The 20,635-nt window shown below is 39.2% G+C and overlaps 1 protein-coding gene across 2 annotated transcripts in view; it reads right to left on the bottom strand.

Annotated features, from left to right (window-relative positions):
* Window positions 1-4,300, bottom strand: part of fgf13a (fibroblast growth factor 13a) — a 97,743-nt gene extending 93,443 nt beyond the window's left edge. The window contains exons 1-2 of one of the 2 annotated variants that reach the window (XM_085432662.1): window positions 3,645-4,300; window positions 3,204-3,366 (exon numbers count right to left, since the gene is read on the bottom strand). In XM_085432662.1, the coding sequence (XP_085288788.1) occupies window positions 3,204-3,252 (49 nt within the window). In that variant the 5' untranslated portion in view covers window positions 3,253-3,366; window positions 3,645-4,300. The remainder of the gene's footprint in view (window positions 1-3,203; window positions 3,367-3,644) is intronic. The other variant, XM_085432672.1, reaches the window with a different exon arrangement.
* Between the last annotated feature and the right edge of the window lie 16,335 nt (window positions 4,301-20,635).

Below are 20,635 nucleotides of genomic sequence, written 5' to 3'. Positions count from 1 at the left end.
ATTTAATAGAGTCTTAATGATTAAAGTAGTGGATCCTCCCTTCACCACATATTGTTCAAAGGAGATTCTTGAAGAGCCTCATTAGATTAAAAGAAGTTAATGACACTGTAGACAGTATTTGGTTTTGCTGATGAGACCAGAGCAGGTATCAGTGTTGTGGAGGATAGAGTTGCCTGCACTGTGATTAATGAAGCAGCTCCAAACTGTTCTCTGCATATCTATTGATTCATTTCGGTGGCTGGCGCTGAGCTGAATTAATCTCCCTGCAAATATGCAAGACTTATGTCTTCTTCTGCACTTTGTCCTGCAGTCTGAGGCAGACATGAATCGACTGGATGACACTCATAGCCAAAGAGGGGGTTTATCAATGCACTGCGCTAGGATCAAGTCTGAGGAAAGTAACAGAAGCACAAAGTTGTTGTTTTTTTTTTCAGAAATATGGAATCTTTAACTGATTATAATGATAAATTAGCAAAATGATGATAAAAAGCAATCAGAGAAATGTACGTTAAATTGGACCATAAAGTAAAACACATACGGTGCAAATGTTTGTATAACCAATGGAGAGTTAATCATCTCAACAGTTAATGCATATGCACGAGAGTTATCTGAGAGAGGCTTCAAGCCCTGGAAAGTTATAAAGCCGAGCGAGTGTATACGTCATGCTTTGACACATCACTTTGTCCGCACAACTAAGCTTCAGAAGGACAAGGGGAAACTAACACAACGTGATTCACTGGTGTTGATACTGGTACTCTACACAGAGCCATGTTTCTCTCTTTCAGTCTATGCATGTTTTCTGTTTTCACATGCTTTGCTAACAAAATAAATCCCTGAGGGAGTCGGAGAGAGAAAACAGTGCCCTGTCACAAAACTGAGTCACCCTGTAACAAAACCCTGTAACAAAAAGTGACTTTCTTACTGAGTGACAGCTTGAATAGCATGTCTTTGTGGTATGACTACTACTAGGACCCCCACAGAGAACATTACTTGTACTTTTCAGGATTTAAATCTGTCTGTAGATGCAAAAACGAGATGCTCATGCTCGACCCCTCTTTTTTTTTTTAATTTTCTAACCAAATAATGTTTTTGTAAAGATGTAAGCATTCAGAAAACTACAACTGCAAAAGACATACTACTAAAATAAAATTAAAATATGCCATCATAGGTAATTTAAGCAGCTTGGCAAGAGAGATTCTTTTTTCAAATTAAGAAAAAAGGGGGTATCACTCTGTTAAAAAAAAGCAGGGCAGTGAGAAGCTTCTGCAGTCCAACAGCTTGCAGGGTGAAAAAGGAGCTGTGGAGATGGCAGGTGGTTCCGGCTTTAATGGACTGTTTCCCTGAAATAATTTGTGGGACAGGTGGTTGCCAACATTGGCAGGGTCGGTGGTGATTTTCCCCATGCGGTTCTCAGCTCTTGTGCAATTCAAGTCTCTGATGGAGGGCAGCTGGTACCAAATGACCCTCTCAGCAATTCACAGTCTACTGTCCTCCCCCGAGCCCCTTCTATTTTTTTCCTCTCACATGAAAGCACGTCAGCTACACCACATTTGTGTGTTTTTCTGTAAATTTATAAAAGGAGACAAGCCTTAGTGAACACTCATAGTTAAGTTGAAGATGTTTTGCTGTCATCTGATAGTTTTGGCAATAGCGCTTCCAGAGAGCGTGCCATTGATTTCCAGTGGGAGACAAGAACAAAAGCTCCCGTGGAGGTTAATCTTGAAATCAATTAAAGCATGTTTTACTCACTGCACATTCAGCAAAAAAACTGATAAGCTTCCCTTACTGGTGTTTTATTTTAGATGCAGAAGTTAGTTGTCAAGCATCTTATACTATAAACATTAAAAAGACATACTATAGACATACTAGACATAATATGGATCTAAAGGTTATATAATATCAAAAGAATATCTATTTTTCCATTATATGTTTTGTTAAATGCATCAACAAATGAACCACGGAGGTTGAGAAGTAGAGTGGTTTAACAACAAATGCACCATGACACCAAATCTTTCCTTCTGTGCCCTCATCCAGGAAAGCAGCTTTGGATGAGGTATGCTCAATAGCTCACTAGGCAGTAATACTTTATTAATGCCTATTAATAAAGATTAAATGTTAATAAAAACTGTAATATTCTGTAGTACCCTGATTAGGATGCATCTGTACCATATATAGTAACACCAAAAGTCAGGTAGCAGTGTTGCCAAAATAAGCCAATAAGTTCATTGATTTGTTGTAAGCACTTCAAGCGGAGTCAGAACACGATAGTAGGAAGATTCAATTGCATTTCTATACTGTAAGTAAACAGGAAGACTGTTATGGGCACGCTGCCACGGTGTGAGTGTTGGGTATTTTATTCTGTCACTAAACCTGGGAAACAGCCGTTTTTACTGGTTGCAATTAAGAGTTATTTTTTAAGTTATTTTATTTTAATACCCAGATATTTACTGACGCGAAAAGTCCTGTCCTCTCTGGTGTGTGGTTTTTTTTTAAATCTTTTAATAGAAAACTGAGCACGAGGACAAAGACGCAGTAACGTGTGTGACGGTGCGTAAGCTGTCCCGCACATCAGGACGGAACGGTTGCGATTAGTCCCTCTAGGTTTCTTTGGCAACCTGTCTCCATTCTGTCTCCATGGCAATGCCAAGGCAGTTTACTTCCTTTTTTCTCAGGGATACGGAGCCTCTTTGTTACGCCACAGGTCATAAACTCGAGCTACGAGACCGAGAGGGCTCCGCGCGTCGTGGCAGTGCAGATGTGACGAGAGTGTGCGGCTCAGTGTACGAGCGAGAAACACAAAGGGACCTTTCAACAGGATGCCAGTGACACAATAGGATGCCACCACCATCGCTACACTGGTTATACTGGTTAGCTTATTAACATCCTGTAACACACACCCTGTAACATATTGCCTTTGCTAAATCATCTGCGTTTCTGACGATCACCAAGTCAAGGCAAGAAACGCATGTGATCTCAAACTCAAAACATCGTGCAGCGTATAGGCCTGCAATAGCATATCTCAAAGAGCAATATCCACATGCATCGTGCTGGGAATGGTGAACCATCCAGTGGTTGGTATTGTTTTCAGTCAAACCTCAAAGGGTGATTTGAGCACCATGCAGGGAATGAATGAGCGCATGGTCGCGTTTAAACCTGTGATTTGGGGATAAAGCAAGCTGTGCAAGCCAAGGCTCTTCTCTTACCCTTGGAAGCATCCTTGTCTTCTTTAGGCTTCGCCACTTTTCCGCTCATAGATCCCAGTTTGGATGTGTAATTCCCGAATTAGATAAGAATCGAAATCCCCTTAATTGCTGACAGTCCTCAATGAAATCCTGACCGGAGAGTCCAAGTGATGAGATAAGGCTTCTGTAAAGAGAAATATTCATCAAAATTGCATTTTCTCTCATAACACAACAGCTGCGTTTGGTGTTACAGCAGGGCCAAAGAACGTAACAATGGAGCTACTCGTGCTGCAAGGTGTTTCTCAATTGGGTATCAATGAAAACATTCAACTATTGATAGACACACTCACACGCCACACGACAAAGACCTCATGTAGTTTCAATAAACACAAAGAAGCAGCCTATACGCATGCCTATCTTCGTATAGCCTTTCCAGTGATTTAACACCGCGCTTTAACCTACCTTATCTCCTCCACGTTTTCTGCTACATCAATGCACATTGATGAAAGGAAACGTCCCCACTATGAATCCCGTTATGTTGCATACGAAAAATCACGACCTACTCTATTGTGACAAGGGAGACGAGCAAAAAGCTGCGAAATGGAGCGCACTTTTGCTCCCCACAGGTCTTCAGTCAAGAAAAATTCAAGTGAATAATACACTGAGCTGTAGTGTCTAACAAACCCCGAGAGTAATCCCATCCAGTGTGGCTTTTGGCGACCAGGTTTTCTTGTCTGAGGCTTTCACGGTCGAGCTCTGCTCCTCTAAACACTCGGCAGATAGAATCAACAGGATACACAACGTGAGAGCGCTCTACCAGTTACAGCGCCCGTTCACACAGTGGACAATTGTTTTTTGACCCGCGTATGACGGCTGTGGTGAAAACGAGCTGCTCGATCCATGAATGCAGTCAGCATGTGAGCTGTGATGTCGATGCGGAGAAGAATTAAAGCAGGAGGTTGTGCTGCATGGCGCGCACCATCTTGCTGTTGCTCTCATTCAGTTGCCTTTGCAGAGCTATGCGTTATCCCATTCACATCCGAGATGCGCATTTTCTAAATATATATTCGGAGGTCTTTCCTTTGACTTGATTAAATATGCATTTGGAAGTCAGTAAGTGGCTGGAGGATAACACATAAAAATAAAAACCGCAGTAAATTCTTGTTATGCTTTCTTACATACCTGCAGCTTTATCATTTTACAGTTTACATAACCTCATTAGTTAATAAGATATTTGTTGCATATGACTAATACGATGGTGTTATGTAAAACAAGCTCCGATGGATCGGACTCTTAACTGAGAACATAACCCACCTATAAGACTGGATAGTGGAACGTATCAGTTTGTTTTAGTTTCATGAACACTTCTCAGGTCCTTGAAAGTTTTTCAGGTCCTTGAAAGGACACATCCAGTTCTACAGCAGTGTTTTGAGAGTGCCAACCACATTAAGTCCTTTCCCCCTTCTGGCACCAGATGAGCATTTTTTTTCCAGATGCCACCTCACATTCCTGTTACATAATCACAAGGTGAAGTTTATCACATAGGTGTCTTTTACACCGGAGAAGCTAATGTCGCAGTCCCACCACTGTTTTGAAATGCGTTTTGTCCCCATACCGCACAGATTTTTACAGGTGTAATTGGTTCAGATAAATAAAGATGAATTGTTTGAGGAATGCTTGCAAGTTTACACATTTAAAAAACATGCAATACAGTTTCAATGTAGATAAACAAATAGTATACTGAGTAACTCGTTTGAGTGTGACGTGATTCACTGTGGGTCATGACAAATCGATTGTGGGAGTGAGGAATACCTCAATTTCAGTGCACTCACTGTAAAATGCATGCAATAAAGAGTTAACTATAATTATCTTTTTGTAAGTGTTCAGAGACTATCAGACTAATGAATAAAGCCATTTATTAATATTACTGCAACATATTACTGCAGTAATATGTTATATAAGTGTCCTTACCTTGTGAAACTTGTAAAGATGAAGCCTAAAAGCTTCACTTGAAGTCACGTTAAACTGTTCAGTTTCAACTGAGCCATATCAACAGCAAAACATATTGATTTCCATTTTTAAGGACACTATAATCTTTTTAATTAGGGGTGCTATTTTTTAGATTCTGTTCAAAAGTCTTTCAATCCATGTCCAGTTTTTAGCAGGCTCTATGTCACAACCCCTGGTCATGCAGAGCTGTAGCATGCAGTGGCAGCAAAGGGAAAAAGACCCCTAGGTTAAGGGTTACACGCCATATGGTTGCTATTTTTAGAAGAAACTGGAACCACTTCGAACTTTCTTCACATCCGCAGATCTTGCTGAGACATTTGAGACATACTGGGACCTGTCTCGGTGAGTTACTTTCCCTTAAAACAGTCCAGTCATTGCATTGTTTTTTAAATTGCACTCTACTGAGTTGAGTTTAGTTATATTTCCGACACAGGATTTAAAGAAAGTGAACCCCAGTTAAGCTAAATCATAATCTTTTAAATACTTTTTTAGACAGAGGATGGTTATTAAAACATGATATGCATCAAGCAGCCATAACATATTTTGTAGGTTCCCCCAGTGCTGCAAAAACACCTATCACCTGGAGACAGAACCTCTGTGGGTTTCCAGGGGAATCCTTTTGAGTCTTGTGGATTACAGGATGGGGTCTCGATGCATAAAACACAGATGTATGCCTATATTTTTATATCTTTAGATTGTATTGACAGTGGTGATGCTACAGAATCCTTGCTATGAAGTTATGAAAAAATATAGACAGATTAATTATAGAGCTTCAGTTTAGTGATTTTTTTGTAGATTTTTTTCATAAAAACCATGTTTTTCACAGCATAGTCACTGATGAATGTGGCTGTACTTTGATGAGCTACATGAAAAGTCTGCTAATTAAGATTGCTTTAAAATATCTACTCTACCACAAGTCATTCATTTATATATAAACTATACCGAACAAGGGTCCGGAAGGTGTGTTCAGGTGGTGTGGTGTGCATATGTTTTAAATTCCACATACATGCAGAAAAAAAGCAACTGAATGTTGGTTTGCTTTCCTTTGTATCATTTTGAGTACTTGAGTATATATATACTCAAGTACTCAAAATGATACAAAGGAATGATTATAAGGTAGAACACTGACTCCCCACCTGGATACTAGAGTGGGGTGTAGAGAGTGATGGTAAATGTCAGTGGCTTGTGTTCCCGCTGTGTGCGTGGCCTGTGGCCCCTTTTGACCTTTCCAGCAGGGCGTCACACTGTAGTGGTACATCCATTCCCAATCTGTTTAAAGCAAAGCCAGGGACCCTGTTCAATATGGTGCACACAAACTCCTGACTCACACTCTATAACCTCTGACGTCAGTTAGAGGTCATAGAGTACCAAGCTGTATCCACCCATTCTACAGAATAACCCTGAATTTCTTTTTTTCCCCCACTGATTGTAATATTTGTGGTAGAAAATCCCCTCAGATTTCATGCTGTGCCACACTCATGCAGACACGCTCAGTAAGCTGATTGATTTCATTCACTGGTGATGTGTTGAGAGCTTTGAATGCAAAAGTAGTAATAGTACAGTTTTAGTATTTAGTATTAGTATTTATTTATTTATTGTCATTGTCAAGAAAGTACTAAATTTGCACCAATATATGAAAAAGCATCCTGATTAGAGGGATTTCAATCCTGATTGGTTGATCCTGATCCTAGAGAGCTCCAACACATGAATAGAAAGGTTTGGTCAAGGGATAAAGGTTATCACACATTACAACTTGGTATTGATTATCACTGACCTGGAGGTAAACAAAAGCAAACTGAAGCCCCACCCCCTCTACGCCACAGTATAAGATGGATCCCTTCATTGTACATATGCAGAAACAGCACTGAGGCCTGTACTGTTCTCTTGCTTTACATCAGATATATACTAACAAGAATATGCTAAATGGTGATTCTGAATATTCTGAACACATCCCTGCAGGTCTTTGTCTGTTTTCTTGCATCACTGAGCACTTAAATGTACTTTCTTACTAATGAGAAGCTTTGCAACCTTACTTTACGATCTAATTTTTGGCAGATTTTTATGCTGATACAGTCTCTGTCTTTTTTTTTTTAATGCCAGATTAATACGTAAGCATCACCATCTTTAAACATGAGTTTTCCACCCCGTTTACTGAAGCATCTCCAATAGATGAGAATGCCGGTCACTTCAGACTTCTTATCAAAATGGTAACTACTTGATCTTGATTTATCCATGTTCCAACAACAAAACCTCTTTCGTGGTCACTTAGGTCTTTTTCTCTTCCCATCCTAATGTAAAATCCAAATCAAATCAGCCTGCTCAGCATTTTCTTATGCTCGGCACTAGGCAAAATTGGACTTTAACTGCTTAGCTGTAGCGTGGAGGGAGTAGGCAGAAGCCTATGCAATCACTCTGGTTCTCCAGTCAGTTATAAAGCCTTTTCCTTTAATTTGTCACATGTAAACATCAGGCAGTTTTAGTAATTTGTTGGTAATTTGCATGAGATTTACTTTTAAAGTGAAACAAGAACAATTATCTCAACTTTAAGAACAATTATCATTCCTAAAGATAAATACAAATAGCATACACACACATACACTACCCTTATTATCTTTTCCTACAGTAAACTATAGAATACCAGTGCAGTTTATTCAGCAGAGGAAGGCTTACTGTGGACTGGATTGTATGTTGCTACTCTTGTGATATTAGGTGGTTAATTGTTATTTCTATAAGTGTTATGTAAGATGATAAGATGACTCGGTATTCCAGAGAAAGATAAATCATTCAAAGCAGCACAATGGCATTTGGTGAAGAGATTGCATGTTCTGTCTTTGTTTGAGTGGGCATCTTTTGGATGGTTTCTTCCAATATTTGTGGAATGCAACATTTGCGTTGTCAGATTTGTGAAAAGCTTGTCTTTTTTTACACCAACTACTTTGATTTCCTATGCCAGTAATGAAATAATACAGTACTATGTGAAAAGTCTTGAACCAGTCCTCATTTCTTTATGTTTTGCTAGGAAAAGGGGAAATCTTTGGGAAATCTGTTTCTTAAGGACATCACTGTCACATACTGTTCATCTGCTGTAGATGTAGAAAATTCTGAGGACACCCTGCACACCACACTGAGAGATGCCATTATAGTTTTTAGCAGATACGTCTGTGGGAATCACCTTGTTGGTACAAAAGTACGACTTGATCGCGTTATTTTTGGCATTGTTTTGTTTTGGGGTTTTTTGTCAATTTGACTAAAGAAATGGAATCAAATGATGTGTTGTTGTGGCAGGCATCTGGTAACAAAGTGCCTAAAGATACAACTTGAAACTGTATTTTTTTTCTAAGTTGCCTGTATTGACACAACACTAGCCCATCCCTTGAGTTAGGTGCCCAATTAAAGCTTGAATGAGTCAAAGGTCAGTGTTACGTGGCTTAACAGGGGGAAAAAAACATTCTTCTAAAAATGTTCAGTTATAAGGACTGAACATGAGTTGATACTAGTGCTTCTACTACTACTGTCAGCAATTCTTGTTTTGTGCTGTATTTTGCGTCTTAGTTTTAAGTGACTGGTCATTATTAAGTATTTTTTTTTCATGGTTTTGGGGGACACAGTCTGTTTCTTTGCTCAGTGTGTGTTATTCATGGCAGGTAACATCAATTTCCATTTACATGGACCAGCCAAACAACCCATCTGGACTCTGAGCTGGTTTATAAACCAGTTCCATCAAAAACCAGCAGTGAACAAGCTGCTTGATTTGCTGCTTGCCTGTACTTAACATCACCCAAGGTTATACTTGTGGAGGAGTCAGTACGGGTGTTATAAGGATCAGTCCCAAAAGATCATTCTTTAGGACAGGCAGTGAGGTGGAGGGTGATTAATGCTCCAGTATTGTGCAGCTGGGTTAGTCATCTTCCCCCGATTGTAGGTGTTAGCCTGATTCAAGATGAGTGTGGCTGATAAGGTAATAAGCCTGGTGCTGTAACAGGGGTGCTGGTGACAATGTATGTTGTGTAATATGAATGGGATTTAACAAACACTAACTTCTAACAGTTCAAATGCGCCCAAACTTTTAGAGATCACTACATCTTGTAGTATTTCATGTTATCAGTGAATTGCAGGTGGACTGCTTATAGAATAATGGAGTAGTTTGGGATTTCTTTCAGTGAATTTAAGACCGGAGGATTCTAAAAAGAGATTTCATTTTAGTAGAGCAAATGATGTCATGCAGCAGAGGTCAGTGTCATCAAGGAAAGCAACTTCCATAATCATATTTTGATTGTCAAGTGAATATAATGAATAATAATGCAGCAGAGAAGCAAATGCAGGATAATAAAATCCAAGGACTGAAAATGAAACTAAAGGTGGTACTAGTCTTTGTCCATTTGTGTGTATGTGCCCATACAGTTTGCACATAAAAGTGATGGATTTCATTATAGGACTGCTGCACACGCTCGTTTATCTCTGACTCCCAAAGAGCTCCAGCACACTTACCTCAGTTCCAAAGGTCAAGATGGGGACAGCGAGTTATTTCAAAACCAAAGAGGTCAGGGTTAAAAGATGAGAAATGATGTCATATTTCTTCTACATCACACACTACATAATTGACTCGGCCACTCGCCGGATTGCATTTTTACAGTATATCTCCCATGTCACAGAGTCACAGTATATTTCAGCTGTTGGCCATGTGACCTGCGTGGAATTGGTGCAGCTGACACACATAGAGCCTTCATGTCTGTATTTGCAGGTGAATAATTATCAGCTGTTCTTTGCTTAAAGAAAAAAAAAGATTACAGATGCAAAAACTGATGCAATCAACTATCAGTTCGACCCACTTCTGCCTCATTGGCTCTGTGCAGTTTAGCTTTCTGCAAATTCTCTTCTTGACATTCATCAGGAAAACCATCATCTTCATGGACACTTTCTGACCAGGAGGGATAGGAGCTCCACTTTTAGTAACAGTGGCTGAACATCCCTGAGCCAACAGCGTCTGTCAGCTTGGCTGAATCACAGCAGTAGATTTGAGCTCTGATTTCCAGGGAACTCTGAATTTTACAGTGTTTCTGGGCCACTGTTGGGAAACAAGTGAGCCGTGGTTAAATGTCAACCTTTGGTAGAGCTTATTTTTTCCTCAGATTATTTCATAGGATGATGAAGGGATGGTTTCATAATGAAGTCATCAGTTATATATTATTATCAACAACTATAATTCATTTGTAGACTGCGTGCAACTACTTTTTCTTACATTTACTTCTTTATTACTATTTTTTTAATGGATGTATTTTGTATTTTACTCAGGAGGATTTTATCAAAAAGGCTTTCAACAGTTTAGGACTATTACACTATGAGTGGTGTTATAATCCTATAAATCCTATGAATAAAAAGACAGTTGTTAAAATGTCACTGTGTTTGCCTTAGTGGGTAGTAGTCCTGTGTGTGCAGGCATGTGGGATAATGGCCATGAAACATTAGGCTCTTAAATTACAGAAATGATTAACAGAGCAAGGCTCTCTGAAATATCACATTAATGTCAATGCGTTTATCAGAAGGAGGGGCTGACAGGGTGGGGCGGCTAGTGTGTGCTTCTTTGTACAGTTCCCTGTTGATATAACTGTAAACACTAACAAGACTGGAGTGCTGTGTGAAATGCCCTTTAACACAATTCTCCTTGCAGTCCTTGAGCATCTAGTGATGTTAATGTAAAATATGTCTCTAATAGTACAATACAGCTGCAAAGATTCAACACCTAAACCATTATCATAATATTAGACACAGTTTCAGATATGTAAACAACCAAGAGTTAAATTTGTCTTCTTTCTAGAGACTGTTTAAGCATTTCGGTCTGGAAGTATTTGGTAAGTAATACAGTTTTGCAGCTTTGCCTCTGTACGCCAAAACTGTGGATTTCAAATCAACCAGCCAAGATGTAGCTGAAGTGCAAACTTGCAGATTCAGTTCAAGGGGTTTTATAAACATTTTGAATGAACTATTTAGGAATTACTGCCATTTTTATATATAGGTCCAATTTTAAGACCTTCAAAAGTAGATGGACATAGAAGCAGCAGGTTAACAGCCCTTGTTATTCCATGGCAAAACGATAAAATGACACTCCCGACTTGACCTCTGTAAGCACTTTCCTGATAAGTTTATGCTATCACACACTCATTTTTGCCCATGTTGAGTTAAAAAATTAAGTCTGTTTTGTAAATCTTCACACATGTTTCAGAATGGAGGATTATCTTTGAAGCCACTGGCTAATGAGTTGTCAGTCATACGCAAACAAGAGATGCCTTTATGAACAAACGAAGGACAACATCTGAAAGAGCTTGCACAGTTCTGGAAAATAGTTTTTGTGTTTTTTTTTTTTTTTTCATTTGTTTCCAGGAGGCAGTGAGCCTAGCTATAAACAGAGAAAATATTAACCTGAGTAGCACAAAGTAGCTGTTTCCCTACTTTCAGTCTTTATGCTAAGCTAAGCTATTATGCACGGCCTCTTGGACTAAAATAAACCACCTTTGTCTCCACTTGGTATGCAGGGATCACTTTAGAAACACACACTGTTTGTTTAGGCTCCAATTTTTGTTCAGTACTTCAACAGCAGCTCTTTTTCTTCTCATTGGTCTAATTATACAAAATTGTCTCAGAGGAGAAAACGTGATCATAAACTAACCGAGACAGAGTGTTTTAGCTTCACTGTAGGTCACATTACACAAGAGTTGATCCTCTGTTTCTTATACAGTCATATAGGTACAAGTGTTATATATGACATAAAATTTTAATTTGCTATTGGAATGAATTTGAAGTGCGTGTGCGTGTGGGGGGGGGATATTTCTTTTAAATATGCGCTCACATTAGTATAACTTTAACATGAATAAGGTGTGTCCTGAAGAAGCCCTGAGCTCATGTTGTCTCACTGTAACAACTGGAAGAAATGAGTGATCTAAATAAAACATAACTCCTTCTGCTGTACCCCAGGGCATTTTCATATCATTAACATTGCATCACTGAAATGTCACGCTGTACCAACAATTTATTTTTGCACATAATGTTTCACAAACACTAATCAGTAGAAAACATGGAGTCTAATGAGTAGAAGCAAGGTCACCGTGAGGGTGAGTTTCTGCAAAGGTTAGACGGGACAAGCACAGTAGGTCCTGATTAAGACAGTCAGTGATGTCTTGATGACGAAATCCACCTTTTTGTGGGTTTTTCAGACGATCATCAACCAGATTGCAGCTCACGATCACGCAGCATCAACTGTTTGTTTACTTTTTTTCACATTTAAAAAGTAAACAACTAAAAAGTTCTGTTCAAAAAGTTTATGTTGGATCTTTTAAAAAATATTTTGGTGGTTTGGTTATCCTTTTTTACTTTCATCCAGATAATTGATTCAGTCACCACTGCATATTTAACGTACGGATCTTCCAAAATCCTGCTGCTTTTGTTTGAGCTGCACAAACATTCAGGTTGAAAACAACAGAAAAAGGTTTTACCGAAACAAAAGATAAGCCCTCAGCAAACGACAGCTTCTCCCTGGTGAAAGACTGCGGTCTAGGCTGCCTGATCTCCTGTGCTGCCCAGGAGATACTGTACAGAAACAATCAATAGCACTGAGCAAGCATCAGAGTTTTTATTATCTGCAAGGCCCTGACTCGATCCCCCACTGTAGTGACTGATCTAATTGGAGCCGACACAGACTCCCATGCTGTGTGGTGCTGCCAAAGAATGAGAGAAGACAGAGATGTCAGGAAGATCTTCATAAATCAATAGTTAGTCACAGGCAATTTTATTTCCTTCCATCCATTCATACATCCACTCCGTCCATTTAAAACAGTGTTGTTATGCTGCTTTACACACAAGTCATCACCTAAGTTGTAACATTTAAAACCATTGTTTCTATTTTCTCCTGCTCATTCTATAGTAAGCCTTGTCAATTGCCTGCAGCCATTCTGCTATTACACTAGAGTGAGACACTATGTGGAAAGAATGCCATTGGGGATATCATGCCCAAAGACTGTTCACAAAGCTCAGCAACAGACTCGCATTTAGATGCATGACTCAGTGGGGGAAGTTCAGGTGTTAATGTTTTGGACTGAAGTTGGAATACCTATCAGTAACATTCACTCAGGAAAAGTCTGGTGACTGTTGGTTCAAGCGGTCAAACTCTGGTGTGATCGAACCACTTTACTCACACACTCCTGCAGAAAAAAAAATCGAGAAGCTCTTGTATTGAGTAGACAGTGTTAATTACTCAGGTGTGAATTATTCATCCTCTCAACGATTCTGTGAAATATAAATGCCCTCAGTCGATAGTTGCCAACACTTGAGAAGATTGCAGACTCCCTGTGGGGGGATTCCAGAGCCAGTGATGGTTTTGCATCTTTTATGCCAGACCACAAAATGACACTAGAGTTAAAACTTCAGCTGGCACGGTGAATCAGCACCCTTGACTGCACGCCATGACTGCATCATCTTGATTATTCTTTGAAAATATTGAATGATTATGAAAGGCGTGAGCACAAGTGGTAAAGATCCAATACTGCACAATATTTAGAGGTTTTGACTAACACTGAAATAGAAAACTTTGAGAGATTTTGAAGAGCTTTGAGTATCTTCTCTCTGAGTTAAGTGCATGTTTGGGGATCTGAAAGAGCCGTCACTAACTCAAGTTCAAACGCTAAAATTCACCATTGGTAACAACAGGTATTTAAAGGCCAAAACTCCCATTTCATCCACTAGAGCAGGGGGGTCTCGAACCTAAACTCTGGAGCTGTATGCATCTTATTTGCTTTGTGGAGCTTTGACAAAAAACTAGATGAATATGGATGATGGTAATAAACAGTCATTTATTTATAATCTCTATAAGTTATATTCTCATACATAGTCATTTCATCTCAAATATTCAGATTTTCTTTGGCTTCTCTGTCCTGGTGTTGTTGGCTCGTGCCATTTGAAACAAAAACAAAAAAACCTTTTAAAAACACACTTCATACATTCAGTAAACTAAACGTAATAAACAGGGCTAGCAACAGCCAGAGAAGATGAACATTTAGATGAGATATGAATTTATAGACCTGTGACTGACTGAATGATTTAGATTTTTATGGTGTATTTGTATTATCTGTGAGATGTTTTGGGTTGTATGGCTGCTATCTTGACCATGTCTCTGCTGTAAAAGAGATTGAGAGCCCAGTGGGACTTCCTGGTAAAATTAAGTAATAATTTAAAGAATCCTCATAGTCTGACATTAAAAGCATATTAGGTGAGAAAGTAAAAACAAGTTGTGATGGAAAAAAGTTTTTGATCATTAGAAATATGATGAAATGCTAAGAAACGTGATAAAGACGGACGAGTATTAATAGATCTGTGAAAGTGCGTCTTCAAAGCTTAACGCGGTATTTGTTGTCTGGCTCACATAGTAACAGCTTTTATTGTCCATAGAGTCACAGCATTTCCATTAAAACCGTTTTCTTGACTACTCTTCAACTAGGAGTTGGAAAAATCTTACTAGGAAAATTAGAAACATGTTCAAACATACACGGAAATACAGTATATAAGGCAAAAAACATAGTTTGTAAACATTTGATTCGCTTGAATATATAGTAAATATTTATTTTGACCACCTTTTTTCTTAAATGTAGCCTGAAGTCTTCAACAAGCTTTCTTATCATTTCTTTAAGTAGACTTTGGGAAGAGTTTTCCAGGCTTCTTGAAGAACACTCAAGGCTTTTCTTCAGATATTGGCTTTTTTCAGTTCTGTATTACAATGATCCCACAATACTTCAATATATAATTATATTGAGGTCTTGGCTCTGTGGAGGCCAATCCATGACTGATAATGTTCCACTGTGTGTGTTTTTACTGCAGTTGGAGTGTGTTTCAGATAATGAAGCAAAGGTTTTTGCAAATAAGATGCTTTCCACACTATGCTGCATTATTAGCCTGCCATAATCACATCAGTATAAATTTCTATGAGATAAAAAAAAAAGTGTCATATTGTGATATCATTTTTGCAGCCTTTACATTTCCGAGTATCCACAACAACAAGAGAAGCCCAGGCATGTCTGAGAGCAAGAGCCATACATCAGCCTCCAATAACAATTTAATATTTAAATCAGCTTCAACAACTTCTGACAAAGCACAGTACTTTGCAAAAGTGTTGTTCCCCTAAAAGTGGAAAGAATAAGCTTTCACCACTTGAAGCAAAAATACTCCTTCAAGTACAACCTAGCAACAAAAGACTAGATACTATCAGCTGGTGACGTGTGGTGGACAATTGATAACATAATTTTTCCATAACAGTCCAAGGTTCTCATGTGACCCCTTGGGAAAATGAATTGTCTGCCTCTTCTATGTGAGTTATTAGTTCACATTTGGGTTGCACATCAATAGCTGCTAGTATCTAAGATTTATCCTGGTGCAGTTACATGGTGGAAAAGCAGCACTTATATCTGATTTATACTTTGTCACTATTATTGTACAGGGTGCGCCATTTATGTGGATACACTGTAATAACATGGGAATGGTTGGTGATATTAAAGTCCTGTTTGTGGCACATTAGTATATGTGAGGGGGCAAACTCCTCAAGATGGGTGGTGACCATGGTGGCCATCTTGGATACAACTTTTGTTTTTTCAATAGGAAAAGGGCCATGTGACACATCAAACCTATTGGTAATGTCACAAGAAAAACAATGGTGTGCTTGGTTTCAACTAGAGATGGACCGATCTGATATTAAGTATCAGTATCGGTCTGATACTGACCTAAATTACTGGATCGGATATCGGAGAGAAATAAAAACTGTAATCCGATCCATTAAATATCAAAGAAGCACCTCACAAAACTTGCGACACGGCATAACTCGGCTCATAACCGTAGCACGTCGGAGCACTATGCATCACGTGATAGAGCGCTGTAGCATGGATCAGCGGTCTGGTTGAGTATTTGGAGCCTTGCTACCAAACCAGCATTTCATCTCGGAGAAAGCTATTGCAGAGAGAAGTAAAGCAAATGTGTAAGTTCATCTCTGAATGTTTGTAAAGCATTCCAGTGTTAAGCTTAACAACCGATATATGGAGCGACTGCCTCTATCTACCTCCCCTCCCTCTGCTACTTCAATCGTGAAACTGATTAATGATCCGCTGATCGGCTTTTCTGTCGCGAGTCCGTCTCTCTTGTTTGTTTTTGGCCCACTTTGCACCAGAAAGAGGAAACCAGCGGCTGAACAACAGCAGCACGTTTAAGCTTGATAATCTGTTGTTAGAATTTATTTAATATTACTTTCTACACCAGGATCCTTTTCTATGTAGCTGACGGCTGGTAACTGTGCAGGGGCGGATCTAGCAAAAACACACTATATCGGATTCATATCGGTATCGGCCGATATCCAAATTTATGATATTGGTATCGGACATAAAAAAGTGGTATAGTGCCATCTCTAGTTTCAACGTAACTTTATTCTTTCATGAGTTATTTACAAGTTTCTGACCACTTATAAAATGTGTTCAATGTGCTGCCCATTGTGTTGCATTGTCAATGCAACCCTCTTCTCCCACTCTTCACACACTGATAGCAACACCGCAGGAGAAATGCCAGCACAGGCATCCAGTATCCGTAGTGTCAGGTGCTGCACATCTCGTATCTTCACACCATAGACAATTGCCTTCAGATGACCCCAAAGATAAAAGTCTAAGGGGGTCAGATCGGGAGACCAATCCACTTTCCAGGAAACTGTTCATCTAGGAAAGCTCGGACCTGGCACCCATAATGTGGTGGTGCACCATCTTGCTGGAAAAACTCAGGGAACGTGCCAGCTTCAGTGCATAAAGAGGGAAACACATCATCATGTAGCAATTTCAAACATCCAGTGGCCTTGAGGTTTCCATTGATGAAGAATGGACCCACTGTCGTTGTACCCCATATACCACACCATCACTTTTGTTGTTCCAACAGTCTTAGAGGGATCCATCCAATGTGAGTTAGTGTCAGACCAATAGCGGTGGTTTTGTTTGTTAACTTCACCATTCACATAAAAGTTTGCCTGATCACTGAACGAAATCTTCTGCGTCCTGTTCCAATTTGTTTTGTCCATTCTGCAAATTCTGTGCGCCGATCTGGGTCATCCTCGTTGAGATGCTGCAGTAGCTGGAGTTTGTAAGGGTGCTATTTGTGAGTAGCTAATATCTGCCGAAGGGATGTTCGACTAATGCCACTCTCCAGTGACATGCGGCGAGTGCTACGCTGTGGGCTCTTGCTGAATGAAGCTAGGACAGCCAATGATGTTTCTTCATTAGCGAAAGTTTTCTTGCGTCCACATTTTGGCAAATCCAACACTGAACCAGTTTCACGAAACTTAGCACGCAGTTTGCTAACTGTAGCATGGGAGATTAGAGCTGGGCGATAGAACGATAACGATATGTATCGCGATATAACTTTTACTCGATAGAGAAATTAAGCTATCGCGATAGACCTCGCAGCGTCACGTTGCGTGACTTGTTACGTACAGCACAAGTGCCAAGCCGCACGTGTGTTTGTTTGGGAAGCAGCCAGCGCGTAATGGAGGAAATGAGTGTGCCGACTAGAAAAATCAACCGAGCGTGACCGAAGAGAAAACAGATGATGGTTCCAATGCCGGAGAGATTGTCGAACGGAAGAGCCATAGAAGTTCCGTAGTGTGAAGGTATTTCGGCTATTTCAAGTCTGACAAAAAACAGAGTAGCGTGCACTGTAAATTGTGCCGAAAACAAGTCTGGAAATACAATAAACTGGTGCATGCGTCACACTGTGCGCCACGTTATTGTTTCGGTGAAATGAATTTCTACAATACTGTTACTGTTAATTCTACTCTCTGCAGTGTTTAAATGCTTACATATACACACAGTTACTGTCCGTCCACACATACGACTCGGTTCTGCTTCTATGCCCCAGCTTTGTTTACTTTTTCCCACCGAGGCTTCTAGACTTCTGATTGGCCAACATTTCTGCACGGTTAGGAATCTAGCGCCACCTGCTGCTTTGGCATGTTCATAGCAGCGTTTTCCTTCATTTCTGCCTTTATGTGTGGACGGGATTATTTTTTAAAACAAAAACGGAAAATCTCCGTTTTCAAAAATACCCGTGTACGTGTGGACGTAGCCTCAGTCTCTGACTGGAAGCGCTAATTCGTCATTCGGCTTTTGTCAGACTAAAGTAACTGTTACAACTGTTTGAAAAGCTCAGCTATACAACAAGGAGAGATTGAGAATTTCCTTTTAGTTCTCAGTTTATTTGATATTGACAAAAGTTAGTCAGTTTTGTCTGTTCTTCTGTAAAACAAACTAAGATTTATTTTTAGAATTAATATTTTGTTTCTAAGTGGAATTGACAATTTAGTCTGTTTCGTTTGTTCTATTTTGAAACTTAAACGCTTTAGCGGCTGCCTTTTGTGTAGTTTGCAATATTTGCCTTTATTTATCTGAAAAAGTCTCATGTTCCTTAAGTACATCTACCCTGTTGAACTTATTATGGGAAATAAATATTTAAATAAAAACAAGCTGCTGATTATTTCACATTTTACTTGTGAGCAACGGCACATTTAAATCTTACAAATATAGTTATTTGACTTATATCGTGATAGATATCGTTATCGCCTGAAATGAAAAAAACATATCGTGATATGAAAAAATCTCATATCGCCCAGCTCTATGGGAGATGGGTGGTCTTGTAGGGTGTCTTGCATTGAAATGACCCGGTTACTGCGTTCACCAGATATCAACACAATTTCGATCCGCTCCTCACGTGTTAACCTCTTCGACATGTCAATGGCTGTGAACAAAGAGAAACTTGTAAATAACTCATGAAAGAATAAAGTTACGTTGAAACTAAACACACCATTGTTTTTCTTGTGACATTACCAATAAGTTTGATGTGTCACATGGCCCTCTTCCTATTGAAAAAACAAAAGTTGTATCCAAGATGGCCAACTTCTAAATGGCCCACCCTTTATTATAATACTGATGCTGCTGCTGGCACTTTGTCTCAGTAAAGTCACACTTTGAATGAGGAAGTGTGTCATCAATGACAGCAGCTTATTGGAAAATGATGGAAAATACCCCTAATTTATTTACACTTATAAATGCTGTTCTTCAATTTTTGTTCTCCTTCCTCATCAGTAATATAATTTTATTAAAGTTTCTGGGAATGTAATGATATAATTAGGACCTATACAGCTTTCTCCTATCCAAGCAACATATGGTGGCATATTTCTAATTGCATCAAACCACTAGCACTGCAGACTAAAACCATGAAAGATAATGATTTGAACCAAAAATTATCAACTTGGATTCATAGCTCCCTAAGACCTGTGCCCACTGATTTTTTCACTCCACTTCTTAAGTAATCTGGCAAACCTCAACCTTTTCTGCCTTTCCGTACACTCCCTTTTCACCAGCCACCCTTCCACTGAGACCATTTCTGATGTGGTTTCAGCGAACAGTAGATGGATCAATGGAGCCCAGATGCATCTCTCAGGTCCTGTGTCAGGCCTTTATTGGATTCTTTCCTATTTGTCAAGGACATGACTTTGTGATACTGTTTGTCTGCTGTAGATAGCTTTGTTTTGTTTGTTTGGTTTTTGTCACTTAAAAAAATTACAAGCAAGCCTCGCTTATTGGAAGCACAAGAGACTTTTGTACAGTACTGTAGATTCTTCTTTTCCGTTATTTTCACTGCATTATTTATGTATTTATTTTGAAGAACTGAGTTAAAAAAAAATACATTTAAAACTGTTTTTCAAAAAAAAAAATCCAGTGATTTAGTTCCATGTTTTACATTATACGGCCTTCACACGTGTATAGTATTATGATGTTTCTTAGACTCCTTCTGCAGTGAAGTATCGTCGTAAACCCTGTCGCCTACCTCCCTTACTGAGGTGTGTGGACGCCATCTTGTGGCGCAAAGTTTGAAGTACACTTAATAAATTAATTTCTGTGGTCTGGCCACCATCAAGTCGAGTTTCTGAAAACGGCACACAATATTGGACGGATTTTATTTCTACCTCTGTTAGGCAAATTAAATAACTTCTTATGCGTAACTGTATATAGACGAACTGGGAGAGATTTTAATGCCATGTACATGTTAATAACACGTTTTTAAATGGACTGACTAACAAATAATTAATGGACAAATCAACCTTATGGCATGATTTTAGCACAACAATGGGTAAAATGCCATAATTTTGCACAAAGGTAATATTAGCTCAGGCTTATGACTGAGAGCTGGAGCCTGAAAATTGTCCTTGGAGCAAAGGTTAAAAACCAGGACATAAGTCATTGCAGCTGACTGGTTTCAGTACACCATTTTCAGAACCCCTGTTTCCTTAATGTAAGTAATCATTTAAATTTCTCACAGTTCTTTCATTAATAAATGACTATCCTTGTATTCAGGAGGAAATACCCAGTGTCTTTTGTGCC

The sequence above is a fragment of the Copadichromis virginalis genome, linkage group LG2, assembly GCF_057382275.1.
Source record: "Copadichromis virginalis isolate Kocher_CV1m ecotype Utaka linkage group LG2, C_Virginalis_male_GT1.1, whole genome shotgun sequence".
Taxonomy (NCBI): Eukaryota; Metazoa; Chordata; class Actinopteri; order Cichliformes; family Cichlidae; genus Copadichromis; species Copadichromis virginalis.
The sequence above is the reverse complement of the archived record's forward strand: the minus strand, read 5'-3'. Positions and strand labels throughout refer to the sequence as shown.